At 54.5% G+C, this 18,692-nt stretch overlaps 1 protein-coding gene across 5 annotated transcripts in view; it reads right to left on the reverse strand.

Moving 5' to 3' along the window:
• The window catches only part of SHROOM2 (shroom family member 2), a 63,882-nt gene that overhangs the window by 31,780 nt on the left and 13,410 nt on the right, over positions 1-18,692 (reverse strand). For all 5 annotated transcript variants that reach the window (XM_025050988.1, XM_025050987.1, XM_025050990.1 and 2 more), the window contains exons 2-5: positions 18,109-18,260; positions 7,490-7,621; positions 2,531-4,901; positions 1,194-1,291 (exon numbers count right to left, since the gene is read on the reverse strand). In XM_025050988.1, the coding sequence (XP_024906756.1) occupies positions 1,194-1,291; positions 2,531-4,901; positions 7,490-7,621; positions 18,109-18,260 (2,753 nt within the window). The remainder of the gene's footprint in view (positions 1-1,193; positions 1,292-2,530; positions 4,902-7,489; positions 7,622-18,108; positions 18,261-18,692) is intronic.

An 18,692-nucleotide genomic window follows, 5' to 3' on the forward strand; every position in this document is an offset into this window, starting at 1 on the left:
GTGCCCCCCCCCCTGCAGCAGGGCGCTGAAGGAGGACCCCAGCTGGCGCGCGTCACGTGACCGGCTCGGAACCCACAGGAACAGAGCTGTAACTGTGCCTGCTCCCCACGCCCTCGGCTCTGTAGCTGTGCTATTCATCGGCCCTCCTTCCTGGCCCAGCACTTCTGGCTTTCGGCCGTGCAGATTGGCAAGTGACCGACTGCCTGCCTACGCGAGCATGCACAAAATGCCACTGTGGTCCCTCGGAGCCACTGAAACATTTAATACTCCGGAATGAGGCTTACAGCACTCGGTTTAAAGCCAAGTGAAATAAAACGCCATCACATAAGCGTCTCAGAAGCAAACACTTTGGTCGGTCATTTCTGCCACGGAACCTTGAATTTCGAGGTTAGCGTTTCATTGCAAAATCGCACCAACCACCGGAGACTGTCAAAGCCACAGAAAATTCTGCACACGCTGACCCCGTTGTACACTTATTCCCAGCCCTCTGTCGGCCCTTTTAAACCCGGGCATAGCCGGGCTGCTGCACGAACATTTCTCCTCCCGCTCTCCTCACGGATGAAGGTCAAGGTGACACGACATATTTAATCTAAACTCCATCCTCGCTTACAAGGGAACGGCCGCACGTGCAGCATCCGAGGATCGTGGCACACGCTGCCGGTAACCGCTGCCATCTGGAGCTCTTTCCGGCGCTCTGGGCCTCACCTGGGGAGCCAACGGACTTGATTTCTACTTCAGAGCTCCCCATCAGCCCACGAAATACGCCCCCTCTGAGAGCCTCGCCCAAACCCCCTCCTGACCGGCCACCCTCCGTGGCGACTCCGACTTGGGGACAGCGCCCCAGCCACCCAACTGCGTATGAGGCTGTGAAAGCATCCGGCACTCCAGGCAAAGCGTTTCATTCAGGCCCGTCACAGAGGGCTTCTCCCGTCAACAGGGAGGATCGCAATGCACCGAAATCAGCAGCCATTTTAACAACCAAAGATGCCACGATGGCCTCGTGAGCCGTCACCGCCCTCCACGGGTCTGCTCAAGACACGACGGGGCTCCCACACCGGGGACCCTGGAAACTGTGTCCAGTGAGTGGCCAGTTCAGGTTTGGCCAGACAGCCAACCACGTTAACCCAGCATTCACCCAGTATAAAGAGACCCAGCCCCCGAGAAGCCTTGTCAGCAACCCCAAGACCACCTACCTCAGGGCGGGACGTCCCTCCTCGGCCCAGGCTGTGGAGGAAAGCTCTCTGTGCTCGGCGGGCTCCTCGGCTGGCTGCCGCGGTTCGATGGGGGCTTCCTGCCAAGGGCAGCAAGGGACACACCAAGTCATCGAGCCGCCTGCTCTGTTATTACGAACCCCCTCATTGTGGTCCTGGGCCACGGGCAGTGACGCCGCCCGCCGTCTGGCACCAACACTCGGCCAGCACGCTGGCCAGCTCCGCTCTGCAAAGTGTGGCACCGAAACGCCCCAACCACACCCTGCGTCCACCTCAGCTCCGAGCAGGAAGCAGGACGCCTACGCGAGGCCTGTAAAACCGTGGGAGCCAACCGGCCCAACACCCCAGATCGAATCAAACTCAGCTGGTTACGACTCACTGCGGCGAAGCCTCGAGCCCCGGGACCTGACAGTCTGGGGTTCTCGCCTGCTGACCGAGCGAGCATGGAATTCTGAGAGGTCACAGGCCGCAGGCCACAGGCCAGGGCAGAAACAATGCTCGCAATGTCTGCAGGCACCAGGATGCCAGCAACAGGCGGCAGCTCTCCCTCTGTGGGCACACACCGAATTTTGTGCAATGTTATGCTATTGGCTCTTTTAAAGGATGCTGCATCTGGTGCTGCAGGAAATCTTTTCTTCGACATATACAGATGCAGATTTAGACGGCAGAAAAAGCAGAGAGACAGACAGACAGACAGACAGACAGTCTGCTGACTTAGAAATATGGATACAAATACGTTACTTCCTAGAAAGTTAGATGTCGACTCTGACCGTCAAAATTCTTACCTTAAAAAAAGCGCGACAGCATAACGCATTGCTTTTTAATGACGTTTGCCCCAGAGCAGTTTTAAAAACATTTGCAAATAATAAGAATATAGAAAAGACACTAAAAACAGTCAATGACATCAATATTTGAAAAGCGGCTATCACATGTCGCCTTGACCCTTCACGTAAAGGACCACTTCTCATTTCAGAGGAGAACTTGCCATTGTCTACAGTTTCCCCCAAGTTTCTTTGCTCGGTATTAAGGCAGGAACACTCTAATGGGGGATGGGAGACGGGCACAGCTCAGGCAAGAGACGATGACTACGGGGCTGGGAACTCGAGCTGGGGGTGACACACACAGCATTTGCAATTGTCGCGAACCCATGGATTCTGTCCCCAGACCCCTTCCCCAGAAGTTGATGCTGGCACAACACAAATGCTCCAGCAGCTGGACAAAAGTCACACCGCCGCTGAGCCGTGACGTCCGGGGTGGTCCTAGGCATCCTCAAGCCAGCGGTGGGGGGTGGCAGTGTCCTGCCTGTGCACCGTGCTTACCTGTTTGCAGAGATCTCCGGATGGTGACGACTGGGACCTCTCGTGAACGTACTGCAGCCCGCTGTGCTGGTCCAGACCCGCGTCCAGGATGTCATCGGCCGAGTGATACCGCCCGGAACTCCCGACTTCCTGAGCTTGCTTCTGCCTCCTCCAAGAGGCTTCGTACTCTACAAAGCTTCCGAACCACCGCAGCGGCTCCAATTTCCCCACCTTCGTCGCTCTGCTGGGGCCTCTGACGTATCTGGCAGACGGGGTGCTGCGGGCAGGCTCCTGCAGCCGAGGCTCGCTGCCCTCGCCCCCATGGCCTGTGGCCCGTGCCTGCTCCGGCTTCTCTTTCAGGGTTCCAGAAAGCGCCTGCCTTGGCCCCGGCCTCTGCGAAACAGGCCTGCTGGTTTCCTCGAAAAACTTGCACCTGTCGGCAAATGTCCCCACCTTCTCCTCGGGCTGTGGGCAGTGAGCCCCGGAGAGGCCCACCTGGTTCATCTTCTCCGGTTCTGAGTACGACTTCAGCTTCTGCTCCGCCGTGAGCCGTTTCCGGCCCCCGATGCGGGCCACGTGCGACACGCCGCCCGCGCACGAGGGCGACCTGGCCAGGCCCACCTTCGCGACGCGGGAGGCAGTGCCGGGATGTTCGTGGGGGTCCCCGGCCCTGCGTTCCAGGGACGCTGCGTGACGGTCAGCTGGGCTGGGGTCCAAGTCACGGCGCTTGAACGACGTGGCCCTCAGCACGCGGGCTTGGGCCTCCTTCAGGTGGTCCTTGTAGGTGCCCGGGAGCGCAGCTTCCAGCGTGGCCGCCCTGACGCCCGCCCTGACGCCGGCGGCCTCGCCCTCCGCCTCGTAGGGGCCAGCCAGCGTCACCGAGCTCCTGCTCTTCTGCAGATTAGCTCGCCGCACCTGGATCTCGTTCCGCAGGGTGGTGGCGAACCGGTCACTCCTCCGGATGGGCTTGCCCACCTGGACGCCCTCGGGCGCCTGCACGGCGTCCTGAGTCAGCGAGTGCAACATAGGCGTCCTGTGGGCAGAGATCTTGCTGCTTTCTCCGTCGGGCCACCTGAAGCTGTCAGCGACTTTTTTCGCACTGGCTCTGTCGCTGGGGCCGGCTCTCTGGGGCCATTCCAGTCCCGAGGAGCGGCTCCCTGCTCCTCTTTCCCCTGAGCTCCCCCTCTGCCCATCCTGGGCAGCCAGGGCCTCATGCTGAGGAGGGTGACAGCGGGATTTGGGGCCTGCTGGACCCTCATGGGCACCCAAAGGCACGTCGTGATGCCAGCGGACCTCATGGCGATGCACTGTCCGTGTGCTGCCCGGAAGGCCCACCTTCGTGGTCACAGAGTGGTAGTGGCCCTGCTCACTAGTGTCCCACTTGTGGTCGGGAGCACTGGGCCACGGGACCTCAGAGGGGCTCTCGTCCTGGACGCGGCGGGCGGGGCGCTCCTGGCGGCCCACGGTGAGGGCCTTCCGCAGACGCTCCCGGGGTGGCAGGGGGACCCAGGAGGGGCTGTCGGGGCAGAACAGACTCTCGTCGCTGCACTGGCGCAGGTGCTGCCACCCGCTGGGAGTCGGCGGGAGACGCACGTCCGTGCTGGACACAGAGGCCTGCAGCCGGCTGGGGACCCCGGGGCCGGACGGCGGCCACCCGCAGTCAAGGGGGACGCCTGCGGTGCTGCCCACGCTGCCGGGTCTCCCGTGGCCCAGGCGTGCCGGCCTCCGCCGCTGATCGGCCAGCTCCGGTCTGCAGTCGCCACGGGACTGCGCCCGCCTCAGTCTCGCAAAGTGCGCTGCGCCGGCCGCCTCTGAGAACGGAGGGCCCTGCGCCTTCTCGTGGCTCTTGGTGGCAGCGAAGCTGTCACTTCGGAGAGGGGGAGGGGGCGGGGGAGGAGAAGCTGCTGCTTTCTTCTTATCAGGAACGTACCAGACGGGCCCGAAACTGGACCTCCCGGAAGTGGCCAGCCTGGGCCCAGGCCCTTCCTCTGGCTTCAGGCTTTTGCTACTGTCGCAGGGGACCCTGGGTGGGGAATACCTGAGCTTCTCCTCCGGGCCCTGAGCATCCTGCCTGCTGCCGCCGGGCCGCGATGCCTCCCACAGACCCTCTTTGTTGACGATGTTCTCGGTGGACGAGGCGTCGGCCTTCGGCACGGTGTGGTCAGGTGTCCCGGAGCCGGTGGAGAACGAGCTATAGGCCGAGTCCCGCTTGTTCGGGCCGCCCAGCCGGTCGATGCTGCTGTTGGACTTGGCGGCCGAGAGGCATCCGGGGGGACAGGGCTGGGAGGGGGGGTGGTCCAGGCTGTCCACGCTGCCCAGGGAGCTGAACTGGTCGGAGGCTTGCTGCAGATTCGTCTGCTCCCACGTGCCCGACAGGTCCTGGGAGGAGGAACTGGGAAAGGGAAGAACCACAGGGACAGCTGACGTTAGACTCGAGTCGCAGCGAAGGGAGACAGGACACGGCAGTGTGAACTCAGCGGGCCCCGGGCAGAAACGTCACGATGCCGGGTGACAATAATTCTTCCTGGAATGGGATCACCGGACCGGAAACGTGACCTTAACACATCTGGGTGTTCGCCTTTCAAACAGTGACTCTGCGAGGGCAGGACCATCCAGTGCGGGCGGGCCAGCTCTCACCTCATGCCCACAGGCTGGCCAAAGTCCACAGCGGTCACCGGCAGGCCGTGCCTGTGTGAACCCACCTGCTGTCAATCACTACTTAAGGACAGTTCTTGGCAAACTGAAGCCCACGAGCTAAAAAACAGTTTTTAGACTTTTTAATGTTTGCTGTGGCATAGGATCAAAAGAAAACTATATTGGGACCCATGAAAATGATATGAAATTCAAATCCCAGTGTTCATAAATCTAGTTCGATGGGAACACAATCACAAGCCACTTGTTTACACACAGTTTGGGGCAGCTTAGCTTTCGAGCTAGAGGTGAGTGCTCACGACACACTGGCCACAGAGGCTGAACTATTTCCCCTGTGGCCCCTTACGGAACATAATGTGGGTCCCTGGTTCAGCGTTCGAAGTGGTTTTTATTATTGAGTACGAACACAAAAGAATAATTTTCTAATTAAAAGGGGAAATTCGGAGAGAACATTACTTTTCCAAACCCAAATATTAAAGTAATAACAGGTCCACCGTCAACTTGCAGTCAGTGGAACATCTGGCCGATAACCCCAGACACAGGCTTTATCAGTGTGAGCAAACGCTGTGTGTCCTAGTGCCCTGGATCAAACTCTGCAGAGCTCACTGGAGCTGCACCCACATGACAAAAATATGGGTTCCGCACTAGGATGGGGGTCAAAGAGGAGGAAACGAAAAAACGGGTTTATTACAACAAGCCCAGTGCTAGGTGGTTAATTCGGGAATTAATTCTTCTGTGAGGTAGTAACAGTGTCTGGGTGAGGCTGACAGCTCTCGACAGTGAAACTCTGTTCTCAGGCACGTTAAACACTTTCGTCAAAGCTCAAAGAAGCTGGAATATTCATGCTTCAAGGCTTAAAAAAAAAAAAAGGAAAAAAAACTCGGAAAAGGACACAGCAGAGTGAACTGGATCAGGCATCTGAGGGAGGCAGGTGCCTGTTTGGGTTTTACGCCCCTTCCTGTGAGGACAGACCAAGGACCCTTCCCAGAAATAGAGCACGTTCCTCTCCAGTCTCCCACCAACACTCCCGAGGTGATTTTTCCATGAGATCCCAAGTGCAAACAGATATAAACAATGCCGAAGCACGGTTTCCACAAGGGTCTGGGCAGCATCACCGTTTCTTTACTCGAGAAACCACCATATGGGCTTAATGGAGATTCTATTACATTAAGTCACTTCAGTAATGAAATAAAAGGCTGGCTTTTCACTGAAGTTTTACCAGTCAACTGAGAATCTGCGGTTTTTCGAAAATTACCCTGAGCTCCCAATAGCATCATCTCTTGTCACTTTAAATAGCTAATGCTGTATTTGATACATATTTCCTTCACCTCCCATGAGTACTTCACTTTGCAAATTTGTAGCAGGCCAAAAACTGATTTTGAGATGGTTACATTGGCTCCAAACACACACACACACACACGAAGACACAAGCACACTTGCAAATATGCATGTAAACTCACACATGCACGCACACACACACACATGCATAAGCAAATGCACAAATACAAGCATTCGAGCACACATATAGCCACATGTGCATGTGTGCAGATATGCGTGCACTCACATGTGCACACACACATGCACATACACATAAACGCACAAAGAAATACACATTCAAGCACACAGAGGTATGCATGCACACGCACACATAGATACACATGCACACAGGATCCTACTAAAGACATTGGCCACTAACCCGAGGTGACCAGTCAGTACCCTGTGAGTAGCAAGAGTCTCTCCGAGCGAACACCCACCTGGCACTATCAGATAAGCCCTTCTGACTCTGAAATGTGGGCCGCAGGTGTGCCAGATCAACTAGCACTCCATTTTCCACTGACCCACAATTCCCACATCCTCAGTCTTGTGCTCAGGGGAAGCTTTTGCAAAATACACCTGCCCGACCTAGAAGTAGCTCCCGCCTTTTAATGAGTGTTAAAATCTCAAAAGGGTATGCTGTGGGCAAGTGTGGCCTGGGTGTCCACCCCACTGGGCTCAGAGCTACCAACTCAGCTGGCCCAAAAGGATTCAGCCCAAAGAGGTGAGTCCCCAGGCTCATCAATTCATCGATTAAAGACCAGAAATGAGAAAGCTCGTTTTGTTCCTCGTTGCTCTCGGTGGTTTTTTGGTTTGTGTTTAAGTACCGTACAACTGCCTGCGCAGGGAGCACACTTAGAGGGTCCGACCAGTAACGGTGTGTCCAGGGCCTTTGCCCATCAGAGAAACAAAATCTTTCTGAAGGGCACAGAAGTGGCGTTAGGACAGGGCTGGGACGCTAGGAGGGGCTACGGAGCGTCAAACTTTGCATCCCCGCGAGAAACCAGCACCTACCTCGTGTGGTGTCGGCCGTGCCAAGGAGGGCAGTCACTGGCAGAGGAGAACGGAGCAGCGATGGGGTCGGGGTGGCCGTCGGAGAACTTGACGGCGTGCCAGGAGTGCGGCCTCCAGTTGACCTCATTCCTCCTGGAAAAGAACGCAAGACGACTCAGGGACGTCACGCAGAGCACGCCTTCGTGCCCAGACTGCAGAGAAGCCGCGGCTACTCCTACGGGACTCACGGCGGCGGTCCCCAACCTTCTGGGGCCCCAGGGACCGGTGCTCCTATGAGAATCTAACGCCTGAGGATCTGAGGCGGAGCTGAGGCGGTGATGCCGGCGCTGGGGAGCGGCTGCCAATTCAGATGCAGCTTCACTAGCTGGCCCGCCACTCACCTCCTGCTGTGCGGCCCGGTTCCTAGCGGGCCACGGACAGGTACCGGTCCACGCTCCAGGGATTGGGGAACCCCTGATTTACAGCATCGCTTTCAGGGGCTTCCCAGAAACATCTGGGCAGAAACGCTTTTAAATTTCTGTTAATGGAGAACTCACCCTGATGCGGAGTGAGAACCACGGGCTCCGAAAGGTGAACCAGCGCTTATTGTATAAAATGACTTCCAAATAAGCGAATAAACTTTGCCCTTCCCTCCCCCACCAACAAGGTCAGAGACAGAATCTCTCCCCGCGTGAGCTCAGCTTTGCGCAGGCCACCAGCCTCCTGGAGGAGAAGGCGCTGGACTGCAGAACAGCTGAGTCCCCAGCTCAGCTGCATTACAGTTCTACGTGCTTCTCTGTTTGTTCATTAGCTTAACTAAGTAAACACCACTATCTAGCAGTTAACACTAGCAGACACGCATGCTTCTGAGCCTCTCAGAGCGTCTGTGAGGTCGACTAAAGGTCCCTGTCACGTGACCAACAAGCCCAGGACTTCCGAACGTGGCATGATGCTTCCTCAGGTCCCATGCCACAGGCCCCACCATCCTATGGGTGGTTTGCTAGTCTTCTGGCCACACCGGCCCAGGTGTGATGCGGCACGCCCAGCTGGGGAGCCCTTTGGCTGCCACGGGAACATGACAGAGGCTCCAGTCTCTGCTCCTAATGCCACGTCTTCAATTCAGGGCAGAACTAGCCTCGCACTGGGCGGCTTACGACTCAAGAACAGAAAGAGAGCTCGACGGGGCTCCTTGTGGAACTTGAGGGACACTAACCGTTTTTCGAAGCAGGCAAAAACGTTAAAGAATATTATCCAATAGAGAAGATCCAAGGGAAAACCAAAAAAGACTTATGAAAACCACCTAACGACTCCAAGAAGTAACGAGGGAAAACACGCGGCTGGCGAAATGGGGAATGTGTTGACTTCACGCTAGTTGTCCGTGAACTAAAGCGTAGCACAGATGAATTCATCACACCACGGGAAGTACAGGGATTGCGAAGCCAGGACGAGACCTCACAGAATCGAGAGCCTCGTGAGGAAGGTCCTGGCCACGAGAGCTTCACTTTCAGAGGGCTTTTCCTGTGCTATATGATCCGCAGCTTCTTGCATCTTCCTTTGTGGTTAACTCAGGAAGGAAAGAAACTAGGCCGATTGAATCTGGAGGCAAAGTAAAGAAGGCTCGGGAAAGAAAGTGCCTTCTGCTTTGTGGTAACACGTCACCTAGTTTTCAGACACTCATCATCCCTTTGGTGAGTGTGAACCATCCCCAGATGGAACACGAGTGTGAAGAGATTTAAGGACCTCGTGTCAATAAACGTGCAGTGTTTCTTCCCGCACACCACACACACAACAGACACCACGAACAACCACACGGCACAGGAGACACAACACGCAGCCGCCTATGACATACAACACAGAACACGACCACACAAAACGCGCACCAGAACAGACAACCCACAAGCAAGCACGCAACACACAGCACAACCACCCACAACACAACGCAAACACAACCATGCGATACACATACAAACGGCACAAAACACACACCACACACGAAACACAACACACACGCGGGTGGCTTTACACCACGCAGTCCCTGGAGACGCCAGGGCCACGCAGACGGAGGCCTGAGAGACCACCACGCACTGCGCGCCGGGCGCGGTTAGCCCCCTACGGCCGCCTCACAGAGCCCTTAGCATCGGAAGTGGACAAAGACAATGGGCCGAGGCCACGAACCGCACCTGAACCATTCGTTGAGACGGACCGTCTGCTGCAGTCAGGTGGGAGGGAGCCCCGCGGCCAACATTGCATCGGAACGAACGGGTGAGTTACAAAGGGGAGCCCCCCCACCCACCCCGGCCAGGCCACAGACACAGCCAGCTGGCTGCGGGCGGCGTGCCCGGGGGGTGGTGTGCGTGTAGAGGTCTAGACCAGGAGACCAAGAACGAAGCCCCTTCCAGGAGGCGGGGACAGAGGGTGATGTCGGGGCGAGCTGATGGAGAGCACTCCACAGGCTAGTGGACAGGGCTGCGACAGGGGGTGGGGCTCATTATGGCCCCAGTGACCATGCAGCTCAAGCAGAGATGGCCACGGTCACGCTTCTGTGCCGGGCAGCATGGGTAGGGAGGCCACGGCGGAAACGTGGTGCCCCCCGTGGGGCGGCCTGACCCCTCCTTTGCACGGGGCTGCAGAAGGGCAACGGGGCCGAGTCCTCGGCTGGACCCGCCCGAGATGAACACAGTTCCCTGGTCCTCACAGTGCATTTCTACATTTTTATATAGTCTTGTTTTGAAAGGTCAGGGTTTAGATCGGAAATATGAAAAAGCCTAGGATAGCACTGAAAATTAAGAACAGACCGAGATATCAGAATTCCTTTTTGAAAAGCAGTTGGGAGCATCACGGCTTCCATGAAATAGGTACCATTCGCATAAAGAACAGAACTCCCTCCTCCCCTTCAAAAAAAAAAACACATCCCGTGAGCGCCGGCTTGTTTTCCTAACCTTTGAAAATGAAGCGAACGGACACGGCCTCATGACACAAACGAGGTCGGAGCTCGGTCCCTGGGAGCTCGGGCAGTCGGATGCCTAAGACCCGTGCAGCCCTGGGCGGAGGCTGTGACGGGACACGCGTGAGCGTGTGAGTGTTCAGGCCACACAGGGGCTGGGGAAGCCTTTTGGGGAAAATATGTCGATGACCGGGCCTCAGGAAGAGCAGCGTGAGTCGGGGGACAGGGCGGGAAAGCGGGAAATGGGCAGGCTGTGAAACCCAGCAAAGGGGGACCCCAGAGCTTAGGGAGGGGAGAGGGTGCAGAGGCCCCGAGGGACAGGTCCCTCAGAGGGCACAGGCCAGGAAGACACTGAGGGGGTACCTGGGCTGGAGGAGGGACCACTGCAGACGCTCTTTTCACTCTTTACAGAAGAAAGCAACCCATAAAAAGCTCTGTCCTACAAACACAAAAGCGACCTCGCTGTGACCCCGCCGCCTTTGTCTGCTTCCTGCCACGCCGCGGGAAGCGGGAAGGTGACGTCCTAACCGTCCAGGCCTGTCCCCATGTGTCTCTGCCTCCTGCCCAGCCCAATCTCGCTGCAGCTGCTCTGGCCAGCTGTGACCCTCACTCTACAACCTTCAGCTGCTCCCAGTTTCCACAGAAGGAAGTTCATGCACCCAGGCCCCCTGCATCTGGCCCGGGGGTTCTGAGTGTACCCCCTGGGCCAGCAGCATTGCCATTACCTGGCGCAGGCTTGGCCAGGCCACGTATGATTGCACGAGCCCTACCGGTGACTCAGACACAAGCCCAGGCCTGGGAAGCACCGAGCTAGCCGCAGCCACCTCATCGCCCCTCTGCCTACACCCCCCGTTTCTGCTGCACCCCCTCCGCCGCCCCTCCTTGGGAGGCCCTCGGATCCCTGACATATGGCTGTATTTGCATCTTGAACCTGGCTCAGCCTTCAAAAACCGCTCAAGGACCTTGTCATCAGGAAAGACTGTGGAGGTCGCCCTGCGTCCTGCTTGCCACTCCCAGAGTCACCACTAGGTGGAGCTGTTCCCACCCGCACCGGTCAGCCTACCGGTGCCAGCTCCCAGGGCCCGGCACCGAATGCCATGAGCCTAAGCGCCGGGCTGCAGTGCTTCCAACGTGTGATCCACGCGTGTGGAAAACATAGCTCAGAGCACTCTCCCAACGGTAACACACATATATTTATATATTTACTATGAGAGAAAAGGCAAAGCCCGAGCAGCACGCTGGGAGGATTTCTATGGCAGAGAGTTCTCGCCAGCAGTGGTCACACCGTGAAAGGCTGTGCATGGTGACATCACACCTGATAAAATCTGCAGTCCTGTGGAGTGAGTCCAGTGGTTCCTGCCTTTCTACGAGAGGAAAATTAAGGAAAGATAAACATCCCCAAGTGACCTAAATAGCTGAAACCGATCCGAGACATGAAAGCGGCATTTTAAACAAAGGCCTCGGAGCAGCTCTCACACAGGATGTACGCGCCGGGGACGCCGTCCGTGCGGACTGTGGGGACCCCCTTTGTGGAGACACTAGGTCGAGGGGGCGTTTGTCCCTCTGGCCTCTGGTGTTCCTCCTGGGGGCTTCCCCAGAGAAGGCTGCGTGGCAGTGCCACGTAGCGAACGCAGACCCGAATGACTGAGTTTGCTTTCTATGAACTTGTATAATCTTCATATCGAGAAACCCAGTCGTGTTTGCAAAAACGAAACGGGAGACGATCTCACCAGCACCACCGTTATGACAAAAGCTCTGCCCAACCCACGTGTGTTCACGGCACACAGCCCAAACCGACGGATGTGCGATTTCGTCTCGCTCGATGTCTTAAAGGGTGCCGACACGCTTCCTGGCAACATTTCAGCAGGGTGGGTTTTTTGGCAAAGAAACGCAGGACACTCAAATGTGCAGCCATTCAGATGACCAATTACGAGCAGCCGTAAAGACTGGCAACAGGGAGGATGAGCGTCATTTTTAAGAACAAAGAAGCAAAAATAAGTGAAACGTTTTTGTGCACATCTTAACAGTACAAACCATCAATGTTTTTACACTGAATTTGATAAACATCGCCGGCATGCCTTGCAATGAAAACCAAACGCTTTTTGCCAGTCTCTGCTTGACTTAGAATATGCAACGTCTCAGATAATTACAGAGTCACCTGCTGGAAGGGCAGACGCCACACACAAACTGAGAAACAGAAGCAACTTTTCCCAAGGGGGAATGATTCTGATCTACACGGTCTTTTCTGATGTTAATAAAAACAATACCGTTCTCGTCACGAGAAAAAAAAAAAACATTGTAACTATGCGTGGTGATGGATGTCACCTACACTTGCTGCGATCACTCTGCAGCGTATACATAAACTGATTTATTATGCTGTACGTCTGAAACTAATATAGGTCAATTATAGCGCGATTAGAAAAAAAAAAGTAGGAAACAGCCTGAACGCGTCAGGCTGTCTGTCCAGCACACACCTCCAAGTCTACTCTGTTTTAATAAGAAAATAAGCACAGTAGCAAAAAAACCATAATCCTCTAAATGCGCAAAATAGAAACTTGAACAAACGATCTCAGCCCACCTTCCAAAATCCAAAGGCACAGGGTTTTGCCCACACCCGCCCGCGTCCCCACTAAGATGCACCCCCTCCGGCAGAAACGGTCGGGAGGGGACTGGGGGGGACGGGAGCGACAACCTGCGAGGTCTTAGCCATCCCGGCCCTCCTGCTGCACCACGACTCGGAGCTGCTTCCGGGAACACCTGTGCTAACCCCTGGTGGGGCCCCCGCCCAGAGCCACCTGCTCAGGACAGGTCCGAGGAGCCCGAGGCTGGCGGGAGCACAGCACAGCGCCTGCCTGCTGCAGGGTGCACCGCAACTCGGTGACATCTAGAAACCAGCGCCTGTCGTAAGAAACGGGCTCCCCGCAAGAATGGGTCCCCACGAGCGTAGCCACAGCACTCTGGCTAACCCCTGCAGCCTCCTGCAGAGAACCCCACCCCCACCCCGGGGTGCTGATCTGCTCCCGAACGCCAGCTGAGCGGACATATTTAGAGTCACAGAAGGGTTTAAGACGGCCAGCAAAGGGGCTGGAAATAGCGTCAATCAGCCCGATCGATCATTTGGCCCTGGCAAAACGAATTGCAACGCCGGCTGGTTCGAGAGTAATATTAACGATGAGGTGGGAGGTGTAGAAGCTTTAGAAAATAATCCCAGGCATAGTATTTAGAAGTAATTTTCCCTAAGGTGTTTCAAACTATGTGTACTTTTCAGGCGCTCAATTCAGCTTTGCGTAAAGCCGGCCCGCGACGACCCCGTCCTGGCGGCTCGGTGCCCGACTGCCCACACCCACTGAAATCAGACCAGCCTGGGGGATGAAAGACACAGCAGCTGTCACCAGTGGGAGGCAGCTGGTACGTGCACCCAGATCCCCGTTTGGTTTACGCAGCCGTGGGTATCTGGTTAACGTGCAGGGGCCCACGCGAACCAGGACAATCTTACCTTGCACGGGTCACCCTCACCATCAGGATCCTCATCTGATCTCGGTCTTGATCAGAAAAGCCACCCTTTCTCAGGGCGCTGGAGGGGGCCGGGTAGCTCGATCGGGTGAAACAGGCTTGAGCCTGCTCATGTGTCCTTTGGCAAATTCCTCAAACAAGCCAACATGTGATATCTGGGTGTTTGGCTCAGCCCAGGAGTTACTTACGGAGCGCCTTTTTATAAACTAGCCACTTTCGGAAGGAAAGTACCCAATCTGTGTTGCACCTCTCTCTGTAATGTCAGAAACCGCTCAGTAATTTAAGAGATGAGCCAGGTTAGTGGCTGCCTGGCGATGGAGGAAGAGAAGACAGCAAGGTTTAAGCAGAGACTTAAATCTAGACAGAGCAGGAGGCATGTTACTGATTTAAGAGAAATCGTGTTCAAACCACCCATTGGTGCCTTTGTAATAAAGAAAGTAATGCACTAGTTTGGAGTTTGAGTCGTTACCACATGCAGAATTTCCAGCAGCAATTCGCCACGTGTTGGAGGGCAGCGACAGGTCCTAATGTGAACTAATTAACCACTGTGGGTAATTTCATCCCCATTTGTAAACAAAGCGCAATTTCAGATTTTCTAATTTTCTAATACCTCCAGCTGTAATTAAAAATCGATGCAAATTTTTTTTTGACATTTTAAGCACCTAAGTGTGTAACTGAAAGTGTGTTTCAAAAAAGAGAAGTATTTGAACAAACTGCTGGGTTTGTTTCTGTATCCGGTTATACCTATCACTTAAAATATGAAATTCTATGGAAGCCAGATCATCATCCTGCTCGGTCGTCACTGAGAAGAACCCGGGTCTGGAGCATGCAAGACGGTTTCTACGTAGTGGCTGCCGTCAATCCTTCTGGGCAAACGTCTGAGCCCTCACACCTGAGCTATGGGTCAGCCACTCAGCCGGCAAGCCCAGGACCCACCCCCGTCCCCCCGCCGACCATTCTCGGGGTGCGGATGCCGTGCTGAGCGGAATTCAGACGGTCTATTTTATATCCCTAACAATGCTCCTCCGGTTCAAAAACAAGCTTCTAAACATATGGGACGATATCCAACTTCACACACAACGACAGAAAGGCCCGTGTAAACACGAAAACCATGGGGTCACCTGTAACATTCACGAAGAGAACCGAAATAAACTTCACAACGCCCGAACCTTCGGACTCAAAAACTCCCACGCCGTGATCTAGAAGCACACGCAGGCAGGCCTGGGGGCACAAAGACGTCACTCGGCAGCACTGCCACCCTGGGGACACACTGGAAGCACCACACATGGGCCCAGCAGAGAGCATCTGTTGAACAGTGGAAGTACCCAGACCGCGGAGCACACGGGCTGGTTCAGAGAAATCACGACGCAGACCTCCGGGCACTCGCCGTGGAGCAAGCTCCCCGCTCGTGCAAACGCGCGAGCACGTGTGTATTTCTCAAAGGAAACTCAAGGGACCACTACGGACCATGCTGCTCTCCGGAGAGGCAAACTGCGTGTGCGTGTGTGTGCGCGCGCATGTATGTGTGTGTGCGTGCGTGTGCAAAGGGGGGTGTAAGTTTCTGCATTCCACCAATTCCCTTCCCTTTGGAACACGGATGTTTGACGATGCCCCCACGTATGACTCAAAGACTAAAAATAGAGTAAAAAGTTACCCTTGGGGTACATTGTAGCCGGCGTGCCAACATCTGCCCGCCAGGGGTCAAACTTTTCGTCTTGATCACAGTGCAAGAAACCGACTCCTTCTGGGGACTGTGCAAAACAGAATGTGATGGCTTCCTGGTGACCGATCCTCCTGACTTCTGTAAACACAGGCGCAGACCCTAAAGGCGTCTCCTCTTTACAAATGCAAGGAGCTCGGTCTTTTTATTGTTATAAAACGAATAAGCTATGGAACTGTATACTTGAAAATGGTTAAGATGGTAAAAAATTTGTGTGTCTTTCACCACGATTAAAACTTAGGAAAAAAAAAAAAAAAGGAACATCTATAAATGTTTTTTGTGTGTTCCACTCAACTTGACTTTGCTGGGCACCCATCCCCGTCTGTAAGTGCTGATGCCAGCTGCCTCAGTGAACAGTATGGATGTCCCTAACTGATTTCAGCAATTCCTCTTTGTTAAATGTCTAGGATCCCAGAAATGAAATTCTGTGTCCACGATACGCCATTGGAAACATGCTGCCCAACTGCTCACCAGGAAACTCGTCTCATTCGTAATTTAATCAGCATTCCGTCGAATAGGTCTCCACGGTCTCACCAACTGTGGGCACTGCTAGTCTGTTAGATCTGTGCCAACGTGAGAGTCAAAACCCAGGGTCTCGTTTTTAAATAACCTCACAGACTCCTAGTTAAACTTCTTCTCATATGCTGGTTTCCTACTCGCGCTTCTCATTTTAGAAACGGGCTACCTGTGTCTTCCATTCAACTTTCTACGGGGATGCCAATTCTATTCTTCACGTATATCACTACTAAACCAACTTTATCATATATCTGCTTTTTAGACTCTACAAGAAGGCCTGACACTGACGGACATGTCATTTTACCTTGTGACATACAGCCAGTAAAAACATTCCTGCCTCCTGATTCCGTGCCGCCAACAGGTGTCAACATCTCAGTCCGTTTTACGTGCAGCTGCCTGCCCTGGGCTGGCCAGTGTCACACTGGATCGGTCTGACTAAAGGGACCCCAGTGTCAGCTCCCCGCACAAAGCCACTAGGGATGCTCATCCAGCTGCATTTCGAGCCAATCTGAATCAACGAACCCAAGCCCTTCGCTCGGCCCTGTGCGTCAGGCACCGCAGTAAGCAGCCCAGAGCTTGTCTACAGTGTCAGCTAAGCTGCTGCTTTCCTCAAAAAACAGACGAAACTGTCCCCGCAGTAAGCCAGCGGGCCGGCTCGTGTTTGGGGGCACCGGCAGCCCCACTAAGGAGACAATAGGGGAGGCAGAAGAAGGAACCCCAATCCCACGGGGGTCTGGGTGATGACTCCCAGAGACGGTTTATAACTCCTGCCTGAGCTCTACGGAGCAAGGTGCCCAGAGCATCCTTGCCAACGCTCCGGAATCTACCTGCGTCCTGTGAAAACACGTGTCCTGTCTCGCGGAAGGGTTCACGAGGTGACCACAAAAGAGTAATTGTACAATATGACGTGTGGCCTCTCATGTCCCTCTTCCCCAAAGAGCTTCATAACTGCCACTCTGAGATCTTTATTTTTCGGATTTGAGATGAGCTTGCTAAACCAGTGTGGCAAAGGACGTCAGTCTGTCCTTCCTTGTTCCTGAACCTCCACCTTCGATATCGTTTTGGTTAAATTAAAAAAAAAGTCAAGGCCTTTGGGACTTTGACTTCAACTCCATACTAAAACTGGAAGCAGGTGCTTGAGTCGATTTATTGTTTAAAATTTACAGCCAGTCTTGAAAAGAGTCCACAGATGCGGCTAAAAAGGACATGGAAACAGTAAACTATGAATTAGTCGACTACAAAATGCAAGGTGTGGCATTATTTTTATGTGAAAACTACAAATCACAAACACCTTTGCGGTGTCTGGGGCACTGTTCTACTTCCTGTGTATACAGTCATCATCTTCCTAATTTGCTTTCTAGTCTCTTCAAGTCGTCCGAATGTCTATCAACCATCTACTTGCTGTGACTTGGCCGCTGGGTCCCCTCCGAGCTCAATACAGCGCTAAGAACAGCTGGTGGCTGGCTTTCCCCTACAGTCACACTCCGTTTCGGTGTAAAACCCCAAAACACGGTAGTCTGCCACCTTGTGTAAACAGTGGGCAACAACACATCAGTTCCTTGGGAAGAAACACAGTTTCTCTCTGCCAAGCGAATGACCTACATTGCCAAATAATACTCTAACTGCCAGAGAAAGACGTGATGAGTATTCAAATTCACTTAATCAATCAAAATAAACAATCAGTCGTCATAAAAGCAGTCTTTTAAAAGTTTTGATGCTTGGTTCATCCTCGGCCAAGAGATATCATTTTACATGCTTGCCTTTCCATGCATACACACACACGCGCACACACACACACACACACACACGCACGCATGCACGCACATGCACATACACGCGATTTAAGTCCAAATCAGGACTGCCGAAATGATACAGACGAGCCACGCAGATGTCACACGCCGCCTTCTGCGTGTTGGTGTGGAACGTGACGTGAGAGTCGGGGCTCACCTTTTCACAACCAGCTTCAGGGACTTATGCGACCCCTTGACCAGGCAGATCGCCTCCTGCCTAAACCCCGAGAGGCCGACGTCGTTGATGCCGACGATCTCATCCCCGGCCAGCAGCTTGTCCACCGCTGCGGCTTTGCTTCCCTCTTCGATCTGAAACAAACAAGGGTGTCACGTGAGCCTCTCGAACACACAAAACGAGTCCCCGGAACCCACCCGGGAAGACGGGCTCTGGGACAGGCCTCCCAATTAACCACCCAGCAGTTAGAGGACCCACCCGGGCCACCGTTCGCCGAGGGGACCGGGAAGGGCAGGCCACGCTCAGGCGCGCACACAACCAAGAACAGTGGCTCTGAGGACACTGGGTCACTCCCTGGCCCTGCTCTATCCAAGCGATAACGATGGATCGTTTTAATTCTGTCTCACACGTTGACCCTGGACCTAGTGAGAAGACTTTGATAACAGCCGGATTGAGATCTGATTCAAGTACTGTACGATTCGCCCGTGTGAACATGCAGGCGAGTGGCCCTTTTAGTACATTTGATGATGTGCGACCATCGGCACCAGCAATGCCAGAACACTCAT

Source organism: Pteropus alecto, unplaced genomic scaffold, assembly GCF_000325575.1.
Source record: "Pteropus alecto unplaced genomic scaffold, ASM32557v1 scaffold18, whole genome shotgun sequence".
Classification (NCBI taxonomy): Eukaryota; Metazoa; Chordata; class Mammalia; order Chiroptera; family Pteropodidae; genus Pteropus; species Pteropus alecto.